Source organism: Staurois parvus, unplaced genomic scaffold (genome assembly GCF_062004578.1).
Source record: "Staurois parvus isolate SC_StPar_1 unplaced genomic scaffold, SC_StPar_1.0 ptg002970l, whole genome shotgun sequence".
Classification (NCBI taxonomy): Eukaryota; Metazoa; Chordata; class Amphibia; order Anura; family Ranidae; genus Staurois; species Staurois parvus.
Window position 1 is genome coordinate 155,323 of NW_028320766.1, and position 20,246 is coordinate 175,568.

The 20,246-nt window shown below is 52.0% G+C and overlaps 1 protein-coding gene across 1 annotated transcript; it reads left to right on the forward strand.

The window, feature by feature from the left end:
* Positions 1–8,919: 8,919 nt before the first annotated feature.
* Positions 8,920–18,648, forward strand: JOSD2 (Josephin domain containing 2). Its single transcript, XM_089667006.1, has 4 exons — positions 8,920–9,130; positions 11,199–11,324; positions 14,850–15,044; positions 18,211–18,648. The coding sequence occupies exons 1-4, from the start codon at positions 9,006–9,008 to the stop codon at positions 18,317–18,319; spliced, it is 555 nt and encodes a 184-aa protein (XP_089523132.1). The 5' UTR covers positions 8,920–9,005; the 3' UTR covers positions 18,320–18,648.
* The last annotated feature ends 1,598 nt before the right edge of the window (positions 18,649–20,246 follow it).

A 20,246-nucleotide genomic window follows, 5' to 3' on the forward strand; every position in this document is an offset into this window, starting at 1 on the left:
CGGCATTTCTCGTTTTAACTTCCAATTGCAAAGGTGGGACCCAAGGAGAGCAGGACTCTCCCGCCATTGGTTGTCATGGGAACAGGGATCCCCATTGAAAGATTCTCCCCCCCCACATTTTTCTCTAAAAAGAAAATTTTTAATTTTTGGATCCCCCCTCCCTCCACACACACACTTCCTGTCTCAGTGACAATGGGCATCAGGACAAATTTAGGGGCCGGCTCTTTCCCCTGCAGAAGCTCTCCCCCCCCCCCCCCCCGCATGGAGGGCATACGCCCTTTCTGAGCAGGGGCCGGCTCTACGTCCTGTGGAAGCTCTCCCCCCCACCCCCGACATGGATGGCGTATGCCCTTTCTGAGCAGGGGCCTGGCTCTACGTCCTGCAGAAGCTCTCCCCCCCCCCTGGCATGGATGGCGTACGACTTTTCTGAGCAGGGGCCGGCTCTATGCCCTGCGGAAGCTCTCCCCCCCTCCCCCCCCGGCATGCATGGCGCATGCCCTTTCTGAGCAGAGGCCGGCTCTGTCCCCTGCAGAAGCTCTCCCCCCCCCCCGGGCATGGATGGTGCACGCCTTTTCTGAGCAGGGGCCGGCTCTATGTCCTGCAGAAGCTAAACCCCCCTCCGCATGCATGGCGTATGACCTTTCTGAGCAGGGGCCGGCTCTATGTCCTGCAGAAGCTAAACCCCCCTCCGCATGCATGGCGTATGACCTTTCTGAGCAGGGGCCGGCTCTCTGCCCTGTGGAAGCTCTCCCACCCCGGCATGGATGGTGTACGCCCCTTTCTGAGCAGGGGCCGGCTCTGTGCCCTGCGGAAGCTCTCTCCCCCACCCCCCTTCCCCGGGCATGGATGGTGTACGCCCTCTCTGAGCAGGGGCCGACTCTGTACCCTGTGGAAGCTTTCCTCCCCCCGCCAATGCTGACCGAACCACCTTGGCTCCCCCCTGCAGCCCTGCTGGCCAGTTCAGGAACTTGGAGTTGGTCCAGCCTGACCCACGTGGTGAGCAGTGAGTACCTGGAGCAGAGATTCAGCCTGGGATAGGGGTCTGGAGGAGGCAGGGAAAAGGGAGAGGGGGGGGCCAAGTCGCTGCATCATGGGCCTCCGGAGCCTAAAGTTGCCATTCAGCCCCCCCCCCGGTGTCATGCCTCCCTGGTACAGGCAACAATCTGCCGCGCCCCCCATAGCAGGATCCAGCAGGAATGATACGCAGCCGACGAATGGGACGCAAGTTGTGGACAGGAAAGGTCAAAAGAAGAGCGAAACCAACTTTTGGGGGGTCTTTGTACAACAACTTTATTGTACGGATGCGACAAACGTTCACGAAAATCGCTGCATCCTCTTTAATACAGGAGCTTCCTGCATCATCAGCGCCACCTACTGGACATTTATTTATTTTTTTTCACATAAATAACTCAATCTGGAGAAAAAATCCCATATTGGCCGCTAGGCGGCGCTGACGATAAAAAGAAATGACATCAATGGGAGAAAATACGTCTTTACGGTTTTTAGATCCACATCCAGAAAAACCAACATTTTCTACAAACACCTCCGAAAGTTTATTTCAGATTTTAGGGACCGTATTCACATTCACTTCCATCGGATTGAGATCTGAGCCCCAGAAAAGAGGGCGGGGCAACCGGCCAATGTGGTCAAAGCTTTATTGTTCCAGATGGAGAACAAACTGTCCTTTTGTACTATCCCTGAAAGTTGGTGTGAGCGCCCCCCGCAGGATTCTCCATAGCAATGCATGAAGCACGGGGGGGGGGGGGGGTGGATTCCGGATATGTCATAGATCTCAGGTCAGGAACCCCCAACAGGTCATGTTTTCAGGATTCCCCCCCCCCCCCCCCCCAGGTATAGGATTTACGTCTTTGTCCTGGGTCACCATCATGCTGTTCACTTGCTACCCTCTTCTGGGCTCCCCCATCTTCTCATCTTTATCCTCATCTTCACCCTCGTCCCCATCTTCTAGTCTTCATCCTCATCTTCGTTCTCATCTTCAACCTCATCTTCTTCATCATGCCAGTCTTCTCAACTTCATCCACATCTTCTCATCTTCATCTTAATCCTCATCTTCTCATCTTTATCCTCATCTTCACCCTCATCCCCATCTTCTCATCTTTATCCTCATCTTCACCCTTGTCCCCATCTTCCCATCTTCATCCTCTTCTCATTTTTGTCCTAATTTTGACATCTTCATCCTCTTCTTCTCATCTTCAACCTCATCTTCTTCATCATGCCAGTCTTCTCGTCTTCATTCACATCTTCATCTTAATCCTCATGTTCTCATCTTTATCCTCATCTTCACCCTCATCCCCATCTTCATCCTCTTCTTCTTATCTTCATCATCATGCCAGTCTTCTTATCTTCATCCACATCTTCTCATCTTCATCCCCATCCCCCATCTTCATCCCATTCTAATCTCTATCCTCATGCCCATCTTCATCCTCATCTTTTCATCATTTTCATCTACATATTCTCATTTTCACCTTCATCCACTTCTGCTCATCTTCATCCTCATCTTCTCATTCACGTTTTCATCTTAGTCTTCATCCAAATAATCTCATCTTCATCCTCATCTTCATTTTAATCCTCATCATCCCATTCTAATCCTCATATTCATCCTCATCTCCAATATCTTATCTTCAGCCACATCTTCTCTTCTTCATTCTTATCCACATCTTCTCATCTTCATCCCCATCCCCCATCTTCATCCCATTCTAATCTCTATCCTTATGCCCATCTTCATCCTCATCTTTTCATCATTTTCATCTACATATTCTCATTTTCACCTTCATCCACTTCTGCTCATCTTCATCCTCATCTTCTCATTCACGTTTTCATCTTAGTCTTCATCCAAATAATCTCATCTTCATCCTCATCTTCATTTTAATCCTCATCATCCCATTCTAATCCTCATATTCATCCTCATCTCCAATATCTTATCTTCAGCCACATCTTCTCTTCTTCATTCTTATCCACATGTTCTCATCTTCATCCTTACACCCATCTTTATCCTCATCTTTTTATCTTCATCCCCATCTTCTCATCTTCATCCTCATAATTGTATCCTCATCCTCATCCCTCCTCCTCCTACATCTGTTGTACAGGAAGGTCCTAGTGGGGGGATGTTGGATCCTGTATGGCGGGGGTCCCCATCCTCATCCCTCCTCCTACATCTGTTGTACAGGAAGGTCCTAGTGGGGGGATGTTGGGTCCTGTATGGCGGGGGTCCCCATCCTCATCCCTCCTCCTCCTACATCTGCTGTACAGGAAGGTCCTAGTGGGGGGATGTCGGGTCCTGTATGGCGGGGGTCCCCATCCTCATCCCTCCTCCTCCTACATCTGTTGTACAGGAAGGTCCTAGTGGGGGGATGTCGGGTCCTGTATGGCGGGGATCCCCATCCTCATCCCTCCTCCTCCTACATCTGTTGTACAGGAAGGTCCTAGTGGGGGGATGTCGGGTCCTGTATGGCGGGGGTCCCCATCCTCATCCCTCCTCCTCCTACATCTGTTGTACAGGAAGGTCCTAGTGGGGGGATGTCGGGTCCTGTATGGCGGGGGTCCCCATCCTCATCCCTCCTCCTCCTACATCTGTTGTACAGGAAGGTCCTAGTGGGGGGATGGGGGGGATGTCGGGTCCTGTATGGCGGGGGTCCCCATCCTCATCCCTCCTCCTCCTACATCTGTTGTACAGGAAGGTCCTAGTGGGGGGGATGTCGGGTCCTGTATGGCGGGGGTCCCCATCCTCATCTTCCCTCCCTCTTGGACCCTCATATCTCTGTCTGTACCATCCCTGTGGGATCTCTCTAGACCATTTCATGTGGCCCTTGCACCTCTCCTGCGGGTACCCCCTGTCTCCGCCCCCACCTTGTCTCCGCCCCTCCTTGTCTCCGCCCCCACCTTGTCACCGCCCCCACCTTGTCTCCTCACCCACCTTGTCTCCGCCCACCCCTGTTCTCAGCAGTCGGCAGCAGAGAGGAGAACAGAACTCCTCCGCCAAATCCTGCGCCTCTCAGTGCGGCTGCACCACCCCCTCAGCTCCGCCCCCCCCTGGTCTCAGCATTCAGCAGACTACACCCCTCCTCTGGTCCTCCTCCAGACCCGGCACTCTGCTTTCCAGCTCCGCCCCCAAGGGGTTTGGGTGGGGGGGGGGCATGGAGATGTTAGGGAGGATGAGAAGGTGAGGATGAGAAAATGAGAATGAGATTATGAGGATGAGAAAGTGGGGATGAAGATGAGGATGATATCATGAGGATGAGAAGATTGGGATGAAGATGAAAAGATGAAGATGAGAAGGTGGGGATGAAGATGAGAAGATGGGGATTGAAGATGAGGATGAGAAGGTGGGAATGAGATGAAGATGGGACGACAAGAAAAAGATGAAGATGAGACAGCGGGGATAAAGTTGATGATGAGAAGCTGGGGATGAAGATGAGAATGAGATGATGAGGATGAGAAGGTGGGGATGAAGATGAGAATGAGATGATAAGGATGAGAAGGTGGGGATGAAGATGAGGATGAGAAGGTGGGGATGAAGATGAGGATGAGATGATAAGGATGAGAAGGTGGGGATGAAGATGAGGATGAGAAGGTGTGGATGAAGATGAGGATGAGATGATAAGGATGAGAAGGTGGGGATGAAGATGAGGATGAGAAGGTGTGGATGAAGATGAGGATGAGAAGGTGAGGATGAAGATGAGAATGAGATGATAAGGATGAGAAGGTGGGGATGAAGATGAGGATGAGAAGGTGGGGATGAAGATGAGGATGAGATGATAAGGATGAGAAGGTGGGGATGAAGATGAGGATGAGAAGGTGTGGATGAAGATGAGAAGGTGGGAATGAAGATAGGATGACAAGAAGAAGAAGATGAGGACAAGACAGTGGGGATAAAGTTGAGGATGATAAGAAGCTAGGGATGAAGATGAGAATGAGATGATGAGGACGAGACAGCGGGGATGAAGTTGAGGATGATGAGAAGCTGGGGATGAGAAGGTGGGGATGAAGATGAGGATGAGGATGAGACAGTGAGGATGAAGTTGAGGATGATGAGAAGCTGGGGATGAAGATGATGACAAGGATGGTTGGGGTCCAGGGTGACAGAGGCCTGGAGGTGACACACAGCATTGTAATTGGCAGAGGCTGAACACAGGAGAAGGAATGATAATGACACGGAGAGGACACGCCGGAGGGTTGCGGGACGTCTCGGGTGACACACGGGAATGACACCAATAAATGTGCAGAAACGATGACACGCCGCGCTGCACAACAATGAGAGGACTGGGGGCGGGGCCTCCTGATTGGGTAATAATAATAGTTCTATGAGGGATAATAACAGACACGGCGCGCTGGATCATTATTATTATTATTATTAGAGCGCGATGGATACATCTAATAATACGGAGAGGAGCTGGGCCGGCACGGCCGGACGGATGACACCAACAACAACAACAATAATAGGAGGGTGACATCCAGATAACGGAATAATAATGATAGATGGCGGGACTCCGCTGGCCGGGGGAGGGTAATAATTAGGCCCATGGCACACCGGTGACCCGGTCATTGGTGATGGGATCGCTACACAGATCACTGTAAATTCTCACGTGTCGCCCCCCCCCCATCCTCACTGCTGACAGGGGAGTGATAGACAGACTAGCGGATTTAGACACACTAACACATTGGGGACAACCTCCAGCCCACACTGTACAGTCGCAACTTCCTTCACTTTTGGGGGAATAAACCTTTTACATGAATAAATGAAAGCTGAATGGTGGTGAATGGTTTGTCCCAACCAGGGGTGGACTGACAACTCATGGGGCCCCCGGGCAATAGGAGATCATGGGGCCCCTGTGTCCTTGCCCAAACTCAAAAAAGCCTATGAAAATGGTACCAGGGGCATCTCATGGGGCCCCCTACTGACCCTGGGCCCTCGGGCAGTGCCTGAGTTTCCAAATGGTCAGTCCACCCCTGGTCCCAACCCTTTAACTGCTACATCTGCAGGACGGCTTGTTCTTTTGAAAAACAACAGACCTACTGGCCGGATCACCGGGTGAAAATAGAAGAAAGGAAGCCTAAAAAAAAGGGAAAACGCACGCAGCCGCCACGTCTAGGGATTCTAATAAATGTCGGCATTCGGGTTCAGTGCGGCTTTAACAGAATGTGAAGGGGAGGAGCTCTGATGGAGATGATCAAATGGAGGGGTGTTGATAGTCCCCCCCCCCCCCAGATCAGACAGGAGATATCAAGGTCCACCTAATCATGAAGCCCCTCCCATTCACAGTCACTGTGCACACTGACACCATCATAGGACAATTCCCTCAGAGGAGAAATAGGCAGGGCGAGGGTCTCCAAACTTTTCATTCATTGGGGGGCCGGATTGTGACCAGTGGGGGGTAGAAAATGTCCCGGTCCCGACATCAGCGAGAATAAACATGACCTCAGGGTTGGGGGTCAGTAAAAGGAAGAGTATTGCTCCATCATTGGTGTCAGTGGGAGGAATAGTGCCCCATCATTGGTGTCAGTGGGATGAATAGTGCCCCATCATTGGTGTCAGTGGGAGGAATAGTGCCCCATCATTGGTGTCAGTGGGAGGAATAGTGCCCCATCATTGGTGTCAGTGGGAGGAATAGTGCCCCATCATTGGTGTCAGTGGGAGGAATAGTGCCCCATCATTGGTGTCAGTGGGAGGAACAGTGCTCCATCATTGGTGTCAGGGGGAGGAATAGTGCCCCATCATTGGTGTCAGTGGGAGGAACAGTGCCCCATCATTGGTGTCAGTGGGAGGAATAGGGCCCCATCATTGGTGTCAGTGGGAGGAATAGTGCCCCGTCATTGGTGTCAGTGGGAGGAATAGTGCCCCATCATTGGTGTCAGTGGGAGGAATAGTGCCCCGTCATTGGTGTCAGTGGAGGAATAGCGCCCCGTCATTGGTGTCAGTGGGAGGAATAGCGCCCCGTCATTGGTGTCAGTGGGAGGAATAGCGCCCCGTCATTGGTGTCAGTGGGAGGAATAGCGCCCCGTCATTGGTGTCAGTGGGAGGAATAGCGCCCCGTCATTGGTGTCAGTGGGAGGAATAGCGCCCCGTCATTGGTGTCAGTGGGAGGAATAGCGTCCCGTCATTGGTATCAGTGGGAGGAATAGCGCCCCGTCATTGGTATCAGTGGGAGGAATAGCGCCCCGTCATTGGTGTCAGTGGGAGGAATAGCGCCCCGTCATTGGTGTCAGTGGGAGGAATAGCGCCCCGTCATTGGTGTCAGTGGGAGGAATAGCGCCCCGTCATTGGTGTCAGTGGGAGGAATAGCGCCCCGTCATTGGTGTCAGTGGGAGGAATAGCGCCCCGTCATTGGTGTCAGTGGGAGGAATAGCGCCCCGTCATTGGTGTCAGTGGGAGGAATAGCGCCCCGTCATTGGTGTCAGTGGGAGGAATAGCGCCCCGTCATTGGTGTCAGTGGGAGGAATAGCGCCCCGTCATTGGTGTCAGTGGGGGGAATAGCGCCCCGTCATTGGTGTCAGTGGGAGGAATAGCGTCCCATCATTGGTGTCAGTGGGAGGAATAGCGCCCCATCATTGGTGTCAGTGGGAGGAATAGCGCCCCATCATTGGTGTCAGTGGGAGGAATAGCGCCCCATCATTGGTGTCAGTGGGAGGAATAGCGCCCCGTCATTGGTGTCAGTGGGAGGAATAGCGCCCCGTCATTGGTGTCAGTGGAGGAATAGCGCCCCGTCATTGGTGTCAGTGGGAGGAATAGCGCCCCGTCATTGGTGTCAGTGGGAGGAATAGCGCCCCGTCATTGGTGTCAGTGGGAGGAATAGCGCCCCGTCATTGGTGTCAGTGGGAGGAATAGCGCCCCGTCATTGGTGTCAGTGGGAGGAATAGCGCCCCGTCATTGGTGTCAGTGGGAGGAATAGCGCCCCGTCATTGGTGTCAGTGGGAGGAATAGCGCCCCGTCATTGGTGTCAGTGGGGGGAATAGCGCCCCGTCATTGGTGTCAGTGGGAGGAATAGCGTCCCATCATTGGTGTCAGTGGGAGGAATAGCGCCCCATCATTGGTGTCAGTGGGAGGAATAGCGCCCCATCATTGGTGTCAGTGGGAGGAATAGCGCCCCATCATTGGTGTCAGTGGGGGGAATAGCGCCCCATCATTGGTGTCAGTGGGAGGAATAGCGCCCCATCATTGGTGTCAGTGGGAGGAATAGTGCCCCATCATTGGTGTCAGTGGGAGGAATAATATAATAATGTGGGGGGGGGGATAATAAACATAAAAGAAATGGTAGATAATAATATTAATGGGGGGGTAAATAATAATAATAATAGAGGGGGAGGTAAATAATAATAATAGAGGGGGGAGGTAAATATTAATAATAATAGAGGGGGGGGTAAATAATAATAATAGAGGGGGGGTAAATAATAATAATAATAGAGGGGGGGTAAATAATAATAATAATAGAGGGGGGAGGTAAATAATAATAATAATAGAGGGGGGGTAAATAATAATAATAATAGAGGGGGGGGGGTAAATAATAATAATAATAATAGAGGGGGAGGTAAATAATAATAATAGAGGGGGGGTAAATAATAATAATAGAGGGGGGGTAAATAATAATAATAATAGAGGGGGGGGGTAAATAATAATAATAGAGGGGGGTAAATAATAATAATAATAGAGGGGGGGGTAAATAATAATAATAATAATAGAGGGGGAGGTAAATAATAATAATAGAGGGGGGGTAAATAATAATAATAATAGAGGGGGAGGTAAATAATAGAATAAAAAGGGGTAAACAACAACAACAATAAGAATGGGGGGGAAGGGGGGAAGTAAACAATAATAGCAGTAATAGTGGGCGGGGCCGCAGTGACACGCCGTCCAATCATCTCTCTCGCCGACCTCGCTCCGGATACAATGTTGCATTCTGCGGGTCACGTGTCTCCGGCCCTCTCTCGGTCCCCGCCCCCTCCGGCGGTGCAGTGATAAGCCCCGCCCCTCCCCGGGCCGGGCGCTGAGGATGGGGGACGCTGCGGGGATCTATCACGAGCGGCAGCGGCTGGAGCTGTGTGCGGTTCACGCCCTCAACAACCTTCTCCAGAGGGACGAGTTCTGCCAGAGCCGGGCCGAGGAGATCTGCCGGGGGTGAGAGGGGGACACCCGCCGGGGGGGGGGTAATAGTGTGTTTCGGGGGCAGGTTGGGGAGAGATCTGGGGGGCAGAGACTACTTATGGAAGGGTGTGCTGAGAGATGTGCCCTGATGGGGGGATGGGGTACAAGGGGGGTAGATCAAGATGTGGGACCTGGGGTAATATCTCTGTACTGGGGGTGGGTAGATAGAGGTATCTGGGGGGGGGGCAAGATTAGCCTTTTGGGAGAGCGGGGTGAGAGAACTGCCTTTGGGGGGTGACCAGGGCAAGTGTGGGGGGAAAAGGGATCTTGAAGGGGGGTAGGTGGAGATCAGGGTAGTTTGGGGGATCATTTGGGGGGAAGGGATCTTAGGTGTGGGGGGGTAGAGACCTACCTATTGGAAGGGCAGGTGAGAGATCTTCCCTGGTGTGGAAGGGGTGGTCAGGGAATGTCCTGGGGGTGGATAAATATTAGGGTAGGTGGAAATCAGGGGTCTATTTGGGGGTAATAGCCCTGTCCTGGGGGTAGATCGGGGTATCTGAGGGGGCAGGGATCCTCCAAGGAATAGGAGATCTGCCCCTAGGAGGGATGAGGGGTCAGATAGAGATGGAGGTCAGTGAATTGAGAGAGGAGGGGAAGTTGGGGGATGATTTGGGTGAGGAACTTTGGGAATGGGCGGGGATAATGAGGGATGAGAGGAGAGGAGCGGGTGACCACTCAGATGGGGATATAGTTTGGTGGGGTGTGATGTAGGAGACGGGGCAATAGATGGTGGGGATGAGATAGGAGAAGAGCGGGTGACCACTCAGATGAGGGTTAGGTCTGGTGGGATGAGATAAAGGGAGGGGCCAGAGGATGGTGGGGGATGAGATAGGGGAACAGTAGGTGGCCACATGGATGGGTGACCACATGCGGTGAAGAGGAGGGGGCAGTAGATGTTGGGGATGAAATAAAGAGCGGCTGACCACATGGGTGAGGGTAAGGTTTGGTGAGTTGCGATGAAGAGTGGGGCACGGGATGAGGTAGGAGAAGAGCGGTTGACCACATGGATAGGGGAAGGTTGGTGGGGGCGGTAGATGTTAAAGGATGCGATAGAATAGCAGGTGACCACATGGGTGGGGGCAGTAGATGGTGGAGGATGAGATGGGAGAACAGCGGTTGACCAGGTGGATGGGGGAAAGTTGGTTGGGAAAAGAGCGGTAGATGGTGGGGGATGAGATAGAAGAGTGGCTGACCACATGGATGGGGGAAGGGGACAGTAGATGGTAGAGGATGAGATGGGAGAAGAGCAGGTGACCACGTGGATGGGGGAAGGTTGGTGGGGATGAGATAGGAGAAGAGCGGGTGACTACTTGGATGAGGGAAGGGGACAGTAGATGGTGGAGGATGAGATGGGAGAAGAGCAGGTGACCATGTGGATGGGGGAAGGTTGGTGGGGATGAGATGGGAGAAGAGCAGGTGACCATGTGGATGGGGGAAGGTTGGTGGGGATGAGATGGGAGAAGAGCAGGTGACCATGTGGATGGGGAAAGGTTGGTGGGGATGAGAAAGGAGAAGAATGGGTGACTACATGGATGGGGGAAGGGGACAGTAGATGGTGGAGGATGAGATGGGAGAAGAGCAGGTGACCATGTGGATGGGGGAAGGTTGGTGGGGATGAGATGGGAGAAGAGCAGGTGACCATGTGGATGGGGGAAGGTTGGTGGGGATGAGATGGGAGAAGAGCGGGTGACTACTTGGATGAGGGAAGGTTTGGTTTGATTGAGATAAAGGGGAGGGCAGGGGATTATGGGGAATTAGATAAGAGAAGAGCGGGTGACCAGATGGGTGAGGGGAAAGGTTTGGTGGGGGTGACATGAAGGGGTGGTGGTCAAATCTCACATCATGGTATCATATTCTTACTGGGTTCTGTATTACGGGGTTCCACCAGCTGTAGAACTGATTGGATCCATAATCATGCCAGGAGATGCATTTATTAGACAGGTCCTCTTTATTTAGGGTGCACAGCCTGTGGCTCGTGCTCCCTGTAGACCGAATTCCACCTCAGGTCGTTGTGAGTTGATTTATCATTGCTGTATTTCAGGTTGTCCCCGAACTCTGTCATTAACCCGCACCGCAGTCTGCTGGGCATCGGGAACTATGATGTCAATGTCATCATGGCGGCCCTGCAGATGCTGGACTACGCCGCCGTGTGGTGGGACAAACGCAGGTGAGAAGGAAAGAGCAGCTTGTGATGGTCATAGTTCAGCTGGGATTATATTTGTCAGAACTTTTATAGGGGAGATAGCTGGGGAACCACCAATGACTCCTCTCCACCAGTGCCGAACATGTTCATCAAACAAGAGGTGGACATAGACCCAAAAGGATTTCTGTGGGAACCTGAAGACCACCCAGATGACAATTTTGAGGGTCTTTCAGTTTAGAGATCATTCTCTGGTCTCTGTTGATCCCTTCGAACTGTCCTCCTCTAACAGAGCCGGCCTGCCCAAAGCTTTGAGAGGTGGGACCAGGGGATCTTTGGTGGGTGAGAGATGTGCCCACATGGGGGACTAGGGATCTACTTGGGATTAAAGATTTGAGATTTCCTAGCAGTAAGACATCTGAACCTAGGATGACCGGAGAATCTACGAAGGGTGAGAGTCCAGGAATAAGGAGGAACTTGAGGGTGACCAAGGAGTCTGCTGGGGAGTGAGAGGTGGGAGCAGATCTTCTGGGTGGAGACATCTGTCCAAAGGGGTTGGACCAGGGATGTTCTTGGAATAAGAGATTTGCCTCTGGAGGATCTGCTGAAGTTGGGAGCTCTGTTCTGAGGGTAGACATTGTATGCATGAGGGGTGAGGAGAGGTTGGGACACCTTGAGAGATCTCTGCTAGGAAGAAGGACACAGAGAGGGAGCTTAAGGAGGCTTGGAGGGAGTAAATGTAACGGATGGGGGGGGGGCATAGAAAAAGGAAAGCATGAAAAAGAGATAGTTGGGGGTGGGTGAACGGCTGGATGGATGGCGGTAAGGGGGATGTTGGATGGAGGGAATGAGATCAGATGAGAGGAGAAGAGGGTGAAAAGGTTGGTGGGGGTGGAGATGTATAGGTGGAGGGCATAAAGAGGAAAGGGGGGGGGGGGATTTGATGAGGAAGGGTGCAGGAGGTAAGATGGAGGTATGGAGAACTGGAAGGGATGTATATGGTGGGAATACGATAGGAGAAGAGTAGATGATAAAATTGATAGGGGTAAGGTGAAGGGATTTTGATGGATAGGTGCAGGAAGTGAGATGGAGGGAATGGAGAACAATGGGGGGGCTGTATATGGTGGGCATCAAGTAGAAGGAGGAGAATAGGTGATCAGATGGCCGAAGGGCAAGGTGGAAGTTGGACTGAGGGGTAGTAGGATGGGAGAGGTTGCTGGGGATGGAGGGGATAAAAGGAAGGAAGGAAAGGTTGGTGGAGTGGATGAGGAGGATATGGGTGGATATAATGGAGAGGTGCAGGAGATAAGATGGCGGGGATGGAGAACTTGGAGCGGAGGGTGGAACGTACATGGTGGGCATGATATAGGAGAAGAGTAGGTGTGATTGGATCAATGGGGGTAAGGTAGAGGTTAGAGGGGGCAGTAGGGGATAGTGAGAGAGGTTGGTGTGGTGGACAAGATGGGGATGGAAAGGTTGGTGGGGGTGAAGATGTATAGGTGGAGGGCATAAGGAGTAGAGGGGGCATTTGATGGGGAGGGGGGGTACATGGTGGGCATGAGATGGTGAGTGACTGGGTTGATGGGGGTAAGGTGAAGGTTAGATGGAGGTGTGAGATGGGAGAGGTTGGTGGGATGGAGGAGATGAGAAGGATGGAAAAGTTGGTGAAGGGAATGAGGAGGACAAGGGGGAATTTGACAGAAAGAAGGGTGAAGGTGATCAGATGGTTGATGGTAAGGTGGAGGTTGGAAGGGGCAGTAGGGGGGGAGATGGGAGAGGCTGATGGGTTGATGAGAAATATAGGTGGAGGGGAAGAAGTACAGACAGGGATTTGATGGAGAGGCGCAGGAGGTGAGAGAGGTAGAACTTAGGGAGTGTGTATGGTGGGTGTGAGATAGAAAAAGAGCGAGTGATCGGATGGATTGGGAGTCAGGTGGAGGTTGGATAGAGGGGGTGAGATGGGAGAGGCTGGTGGGGTGGAGGAGATGAGAAGACTAGAAAGTTGGGTGAGGTTGTTGTAGATGTAAACGTGGAGGGAATAAGGACGACAAGGTGCAGTTTGATAGGTGCAGGAGGTTAGGTGAAGGCGATGAGTGAGGTTGGTGGGGTGATGAGATGTATAGCTGGAGGGGACAAAGGAGGACAGACAGGAACTTGGAGAGGTGCAGGAAGTGTAATGGGAAAATTGAGGGTGTGTATGCTGGGTGTATGATGGGAAAAGAGCTGGAGATCGGATAGATGGGGGGGGAAAGGTGGTTAGATGGACGGCAGTAGAAGATGAGATGGGAGAGGTTGGTGGAAGTAGAGATGTAAAGGTTGAGGAGATGAGGAGAAAGGGGAGGCTTTGATGGAGAGGTGCAGGAGGTGAGACGAGGGGAGAACTTGGAAGACTGTATGTGGTGGGCATGAGATGGGAGAAGAGTGGGTGATTGGATGGATGGAGGTAAGGTGGAGGGGGCAGTAGAGGTGAGGTGGGAGAGGTTGGTGGGGGTGGAGATGAGAAGGACAGAGGAGGGTATTGATGGAGAGGTGAGACGGAGGGGATGGAGAACTTGGGGCAATTTATATGGTGGGCATGAGATAGAAGAATGGGTGAACGGATGGATGGAGGTAAGGTGGAGGGGGCAGTAGAGGTGAGGTGGGAGAGGTTGGTGGGGGAGGAGATGAGGACAGAGGAGGGTATTGATGGAGAGGTGAGACGGAGGGGATGGAGAGCTTGGGGCAGTGTATATGGTGGCCATGAGATGGGAGAAGAACGGGTGATCGGATGGATGGAGGTAAGGCGGAGGGGGCAGTAGAGGAGAGGTTGGTGGAGGTGGAGATGAGGAGGGTATTGATTGAAAGGTGAGACGGAGGGGATGGAGAACTTGGGGCAGTGTATATGGTGGCCATGAGATGAGAGAAGAACGGGTGATCGGATGGATGGAGGTAAGGCGGAGGGGGCAGTAGAGGAGAGGTTGGTGGAGGTGGAGATGAGGAGGACAGAGGGGGGTATTGATTGAGAGGTGAGACGGAGGGGATGGAGAACTTGGGGCAGTGTATATGGTGGCCATGAGATGAGAGAAGAACGGGTGATCGGATGGATGGAGGTAAGGTGGAGGGGGCAGTAGAGGAGAGGTTGGTGGAGGTGGAGATGAGGAGGACAGAGGAGGGTATTGATGGAGAGGTGAGTCGGAGGGGATGGAGAACTTGGGGCAGTGTATATGGTGGCCATGGGAAGGGAGAAGAACGGGTGATCGGATGGATGGAGGTAAGGTGGAGGGGGCAGTAGAGGAGAGGTTGGTGGAGGTGGAGATGAGGAGGACAGAGGAGGGTATTGATGGAGAGGTGAGTCGGAGGGGATGGAGAACTTGGGGCAGTGTATATGGTGGCCATGGGAAGGGAGAAGAACGGGTGATGGGATGGATGGAGGTAAGGCGGAGGGGGCAGTAGAGGTGAGGTTAGTTGGGTGTATGAGAAGGATGGAATAATTGGTGGGGTGGAGATGAGGGGTAACTCGTTGAGGGTTGTTGGTTCAATCACACATCTACAATGACGTTTATGTCCCTGCAGGTCTCTGGAGAGTTTGGCGCTGAGTGAGATCTTCGGCTTCATCCTGAACATCCCGTCTCCCATCTCGCTGGGCTTCCTCTCCCTGCCGATCACCCGCAAGCACTGGATCGCCGTACGGCAGATCAACGGAGTCTACTACAACCTGGACTCCAAGCTGAAATCGCCTGCCAAGCTCGGGGGCCCCAGGGAGCTGAAGTAAGAGCCACATACTGATTTGGGGAAGTTAACATAATAGTTTAAAGCCCAACTCCAGCCAAGATGATGCCAGACACCTCCTTTATGGGGGATTAAGAAATGAGCAGAGAAGGGGCGAGAGTCACAGCGTTGTCACTGTCGGTGTCCCCATTGGGGTAACTTCCTGTCAGAACAGGAAGTAATGATAAAGCGCTCTAATGTGGACACCGACCACAGAAAAAAAAGCTGTTTAGTAAAGTGTGGAAGGGTTGGAACGTCTGACATCCGGGATCCGTTACTTTCAGGTGGAGAGGAAACTGCCCCTTGAGGTGGTATGGATCCCATCAGCTCAGATTTTGAGCGTTGGGAGGAATTCTGGGTAAAGTTCACGTGCGATCTCCATAACCCGAGGAGGTTCCGGCATTTCTCAGATGCTCGGCGTGTGAGCTCACAGCTGTCCTACGAGGTCTGCGGAATGCTGTGAGCGTGTGACGAGTTTATTATTGGGTGTGAGTTGCATGTGTGATGAAGAGGAGGAGGAGAATGACTCGTACGGGAGGAATGAGGAACACGTGCGAGGATCGTGCTGGAAATGATCTGCTGTTCTTAAAGCTGCAGCTGCTTATTAACCATTCAGTATATACACCTAGAGCTAGTATACAGTGACAGAAATGCGTATATACTCCCCCCTGATGATGAATGTTCACCCCTCACACCGAAATGATCGGTCTAACAATGGAATGTTCGCCCCTCACACAGAAATGATCGGTCTAACAATGGAATGTTCGCCCCTCACACAGAAATGATCGGTCTAACAATGGAATGTTCGCCCCTCACACAGAAATGATCGGTCTAACAATGGAATGTTCGCCCCTCACACAGAAATGATCGGTCTAACAATGGAATGTTTGCCCCTCACACAGAAATGATCGGTCTAACAATGGAATGTTTGCCCCTCACACAGAAATGATCGGTCTAACAATGGAATGTTTGCCCCTCACACAGAAATGATCGGTCTAACAATGGAATGTTCGGTGTAACACTGAGAGACAGAATACAACAACAAATTCAGCAGAAATGCGTCTAACAAATGATGACTGATCTGCATGTTCATGAGGGAAAGAAGGATTTGATCCCCTATCATTCAGCAGGATTTCTGGCTCCCAGGTGTCTCTCATACAGGTAACAAGCTGAGATTAGAAGCAGTCTCTTAAAGGGAGTGCTGCTAATCTCATTGTGTTACCTGTATAAAAGACACCTGTCCACAGGAGCCATCAAACCATCAGATTCCAAACTCTCCACCATGACAAAGAGCTGTCCAAGGATGTCAGGGACAAGATGGTAGACCTACACAAGGCTGGACTGGGCTACCAAACTATGGCCAAGCAGCTTGGTGAGAAGGTGACAACAGTTGGTGCAATCATTCACAAATGGAAGAAACACAAAACAAGTGTCAGTCTCCCTAGGTCTGGTGCACCATGCAAGATCTCACCTCGTGGAGTGTCAATGATCATGAGAACAGTGAGGAATCATCCCAGAACTACACGTGAGGATCTTGTCAATGATCTCCAGGCAGCTGGGACCACAGTCACCAAGAAAACAATTGGGAACACACTACGCCGACAAGGACTGAAATCCTGCAGTGCCCGCAAGGTCCCTCTGCTCAAGAAAGCCCATGTCCAGGCCCGTCTGAAGTTTGCCACTGAACATCTGAAGGATGCCGAGGAGGACTGGTGGGAAGTGTTGTGGTCAGAGGAGACCAAAATCCAGCTCTTTGGCATCAACTCAACTCGCCGTGTTTGGAGGAGGAGGAATGCTGCCTATGACCCCAAGAACACCATCCCAACTGTGAAACGTGGTGGAAACATTCTGCTTTGGGGGTGTTTTTCTGCTAAGGGGACAGGACAACTGCACTGCATCAAAAGGGACAATGGACGGGGCAATGTACCCTCAAATCTTGGGTGAGAACCTTCTTCCCTCAGCCAGGGCATTGGAAATGGGTGGTGGATGGGTGTTCCAGCATGACAAGGACCCAAAACACACGGCCAAGGCAACAAAGGAGCGGCTCAAGAAGAAGCACATTAAGGTCCTGGAGTGGCCTAGCCAGTCTCCACACCTTCATCCGATTGAAAATCTGTGAAGGAGCTGAAAGTTCGAGTTGCCAAACGTCGGCCACCAAACCTTAATGACTTGGAGAGGATCTGCCAAGAGGAGTGGGCCAAAATCCCTCCTGAGATGTGTGCGAACCTGGGGGCCAACTCCAGGAAACGTCTGACCTCTGTGATTGCCAACAAGGGATTGGCCACCAAGTACTAAGTCATGTTTTGTGAAGGGGATCAAATCCTTCTTTCCCTCATGAACATGCAGATCAGTCATCATTTGTTAGACGCATTTCTGCTGAATTTGTTGTTGTATTCTGTCTCTCAGTGTTACACCGAACATTCCATTGTTAGACCGATCGTTTCTGTGTGAGGGGCGAACATTCCATTGTTAGATCGATCGTTTCTGTGTGAGGGGCGAACATTCCATTGTTAGATCGATCGTTTCTGTGTGAGGGGCGAACATTCCATTGTTAGACCGATCGTTTCTGTGTGAGGGGCGAACATTCCATTGTTAGACCGATCGTTTCTGTGTGAGGGGCGAACATTCCATTGTTAGACCGATCATTTCTGTGTGAGGGGCGAACATTCCATTGTTGGACCGATCATTTCTGTGTGAGGGGCGAACATTCCATTGTTAGACCGATCATTTCTGTGTGAGGGGCGAACATTCACCATCAGGGGGGAGCAAATACTCATTTCCTTCACTGTAGATACCCAACTCTGGCCTCCTATCACCAGCTTGTAATTCCCTGCTCGGCCTGGGAGGGGCAGTACTCTCAGCCAATAAAGCGGTCTTGCTTTGCTGTCAGTAGGAAGAAGAAAGCAGAGCGATGACCTCATCTCCGGGTTGTCCAATCGTTGCCCAGAACCCCAGGCTCCCCATCATCCCACAATGCAATGCAGGAGTCTCAGGCCATGTTGGGGCTCAGGACATGGAGTCCTAGAGAAGTGTTTGGCGTGACCGGATTTGAGGACCCGTGGGGGCGGACGCCCTGCAGCATGGCTGTTCTTAGGGCTGTCCGTGTTCTGACCGCTCCTCTTCGTTGTGTTTGGTAATCCATTGTCCTCCTTTTTTTCTCTTGCAGGGACTTCCTCCAGGGCTGCGTCAGCCGCGGCTCCTGCGAGATCCTCCTGGTGGTGACGAAGGAGGTGGAGGAGAGCCGGCTGTGGATCAACGAAGAGGGCGCCACGTGAGAGAAGTCTTCCCAGAATCCTCCGCTCTCAGCTGGGCTGAGCCGATAACCCAAAGACTTTTAAGTTATAACAATATTTATTTATTGGGAGGAAGGGGCAACCCCCCCGCCCCTCCCCCCACCTTCTTTCAGGGTGAACCCCCCTCCCCCCAGACACAGACCGCCGGGATCAGAACCCGTGTAGCCCTGAATCGGCGGTCCCTCCCGTCTTCTGATATATGCACTACTATGACTGCCTTAACGCTCGCCTGTCTTTTCTACCCAAATATTAATGAATGACACCGAATGGTTTTCTGCTAATTCTATTAAAGTGATTTTATACGAGCAAAACTCATGTGATTGGGTGAGATTTATTGGGGGGGGGGCAACTTATCTGATATAGAGGGGGCTCAGGGGTAGTCCCCGATTACATCAAAGGGCCACACACAATATTCAATGAATGTAATGCTACAGATAACTGTCAGAGACTGCAGACACAGTACAGGAGATGACCAGAGACTGCAGACACAGTACAGGAGATGACCAGAGACTGCAGACACAGTACAGGAGATGACCAGAGACTGCAGACATAGTACAGGAGATGACCAGAGACTGCAGACACAGTACAGGAGATGACCAGAGACTGCGGATATAGTACAGGAGATGACCAGAGACTGCAGACACAGTACAGGAGATGACCAGAGACTGTGGACAGTACAGGAGATGACCAGAGACTGCAGACATAGTACAGGAGATGACCAGAGACTGCGGACACAGTACAGGAGACGGTCAGAGAACTGCGGACACAGTACAGGAGATGACCAGAGACTGCGGACATAGTACAGGAGATGACCAGAGACTGCGGACATAGTACAGGAGATGACCAGAGACTGCGGACAGTACAGGGATGACCAGAGACTGCAGACATAGTACAGGAGATGACCACAGACTGCGGACACAGTACAGGAGATGACCAGAGACTGCGGACACAGTACAGGAGATGACCAGAGACTGCAGACACAGTACAGGAGATGACCAGAGACTGCAGACACAGTACAGGAGATGACCAGAGACTGCAGACACAGTACAGGAGATGACCAGAGACTGCAGACATAATACAGGAGATGACCAGAGACTGCGGACACAGTACAGGAGATGACCAGAGACTGCGGACACAGTACAGGAGATGACCAGAGACTGCGGACACAGTACAGGAGATGACCAGAGACTGCGGACACAGTACAGGAGATGACCAGAGACTGCGGACACAGTACAGGAGATGACCAGAGACTGCGGACACAATACAGGAGATGACCAGAGACTGCGGACAGTACAGGAGATGACCAGAGACTGCGGACACAGTACAGGAGATGACCAGAGACTGCGGACACAGTACAGAAGATGACCAGAGACTGCGGACACGGTACAGGAGATGACCAGAGACTGCGGACACGGTACAGGAGATGACCAGAGACTGCGGACACGGTACAGGAGATGACCAGAGACTGCGGACACGGTACAGGAGATGACCAGAGACTGCGGACACAGTACAGGAGATGACCAGAGACTGCGGACACAGTACAGGAGATGACCAGAGACTGCGGACACAGTACAGGAGATGACCAGAGACTGCGGACACAGTACAGGAGATGACCAGAGACTGCGGACACAGTACAGGAGATGACCAGAGACTGCGGACACAGTACAGGAGATGACCAGAGACTGCGGACACAGTACAGGAGATGACCAGAGACTGCGGACACAGTACAGGAGATGACCAGAGACTGCGGACACAGTACAGGAGATGACCAGAGACTGCGGACACAGTACAGGAGATGACCAGAGACTGCGGACATAGTACAGGAGATGACCAGAGACTGCGGACACAGTACAGGGGATGACCAGAGACTGCGGACACAGTACAGGGGATGACCAGAGACTGCGGACAC

Bases quoted from the DNA above. Each gene is read 5' to 3' on its own strand.
- JOSD2 (XM_089667006.1), top strand. From the start codon at position 9,006: ATGGGGGACGCTGCGGGGATCTATCACGAGCGGCAGCGGCTGGAGCTG. The intron at 11,325-14,849 runs GTGAGAAGGAAA...ATGTCCCTGCAG, and splicing joins GTGTGGTGGGACAAACGCAG to GTCTCTGGAGAGTTTGGCGC. The intron at 15,045-18,210 runs GTAAGAGCCACA...TTTCTCTTGCAG, and splicing joins GGGGGCCCCAGGGAGCTGAA to GGACTTCCTCCAGGGCTGCG.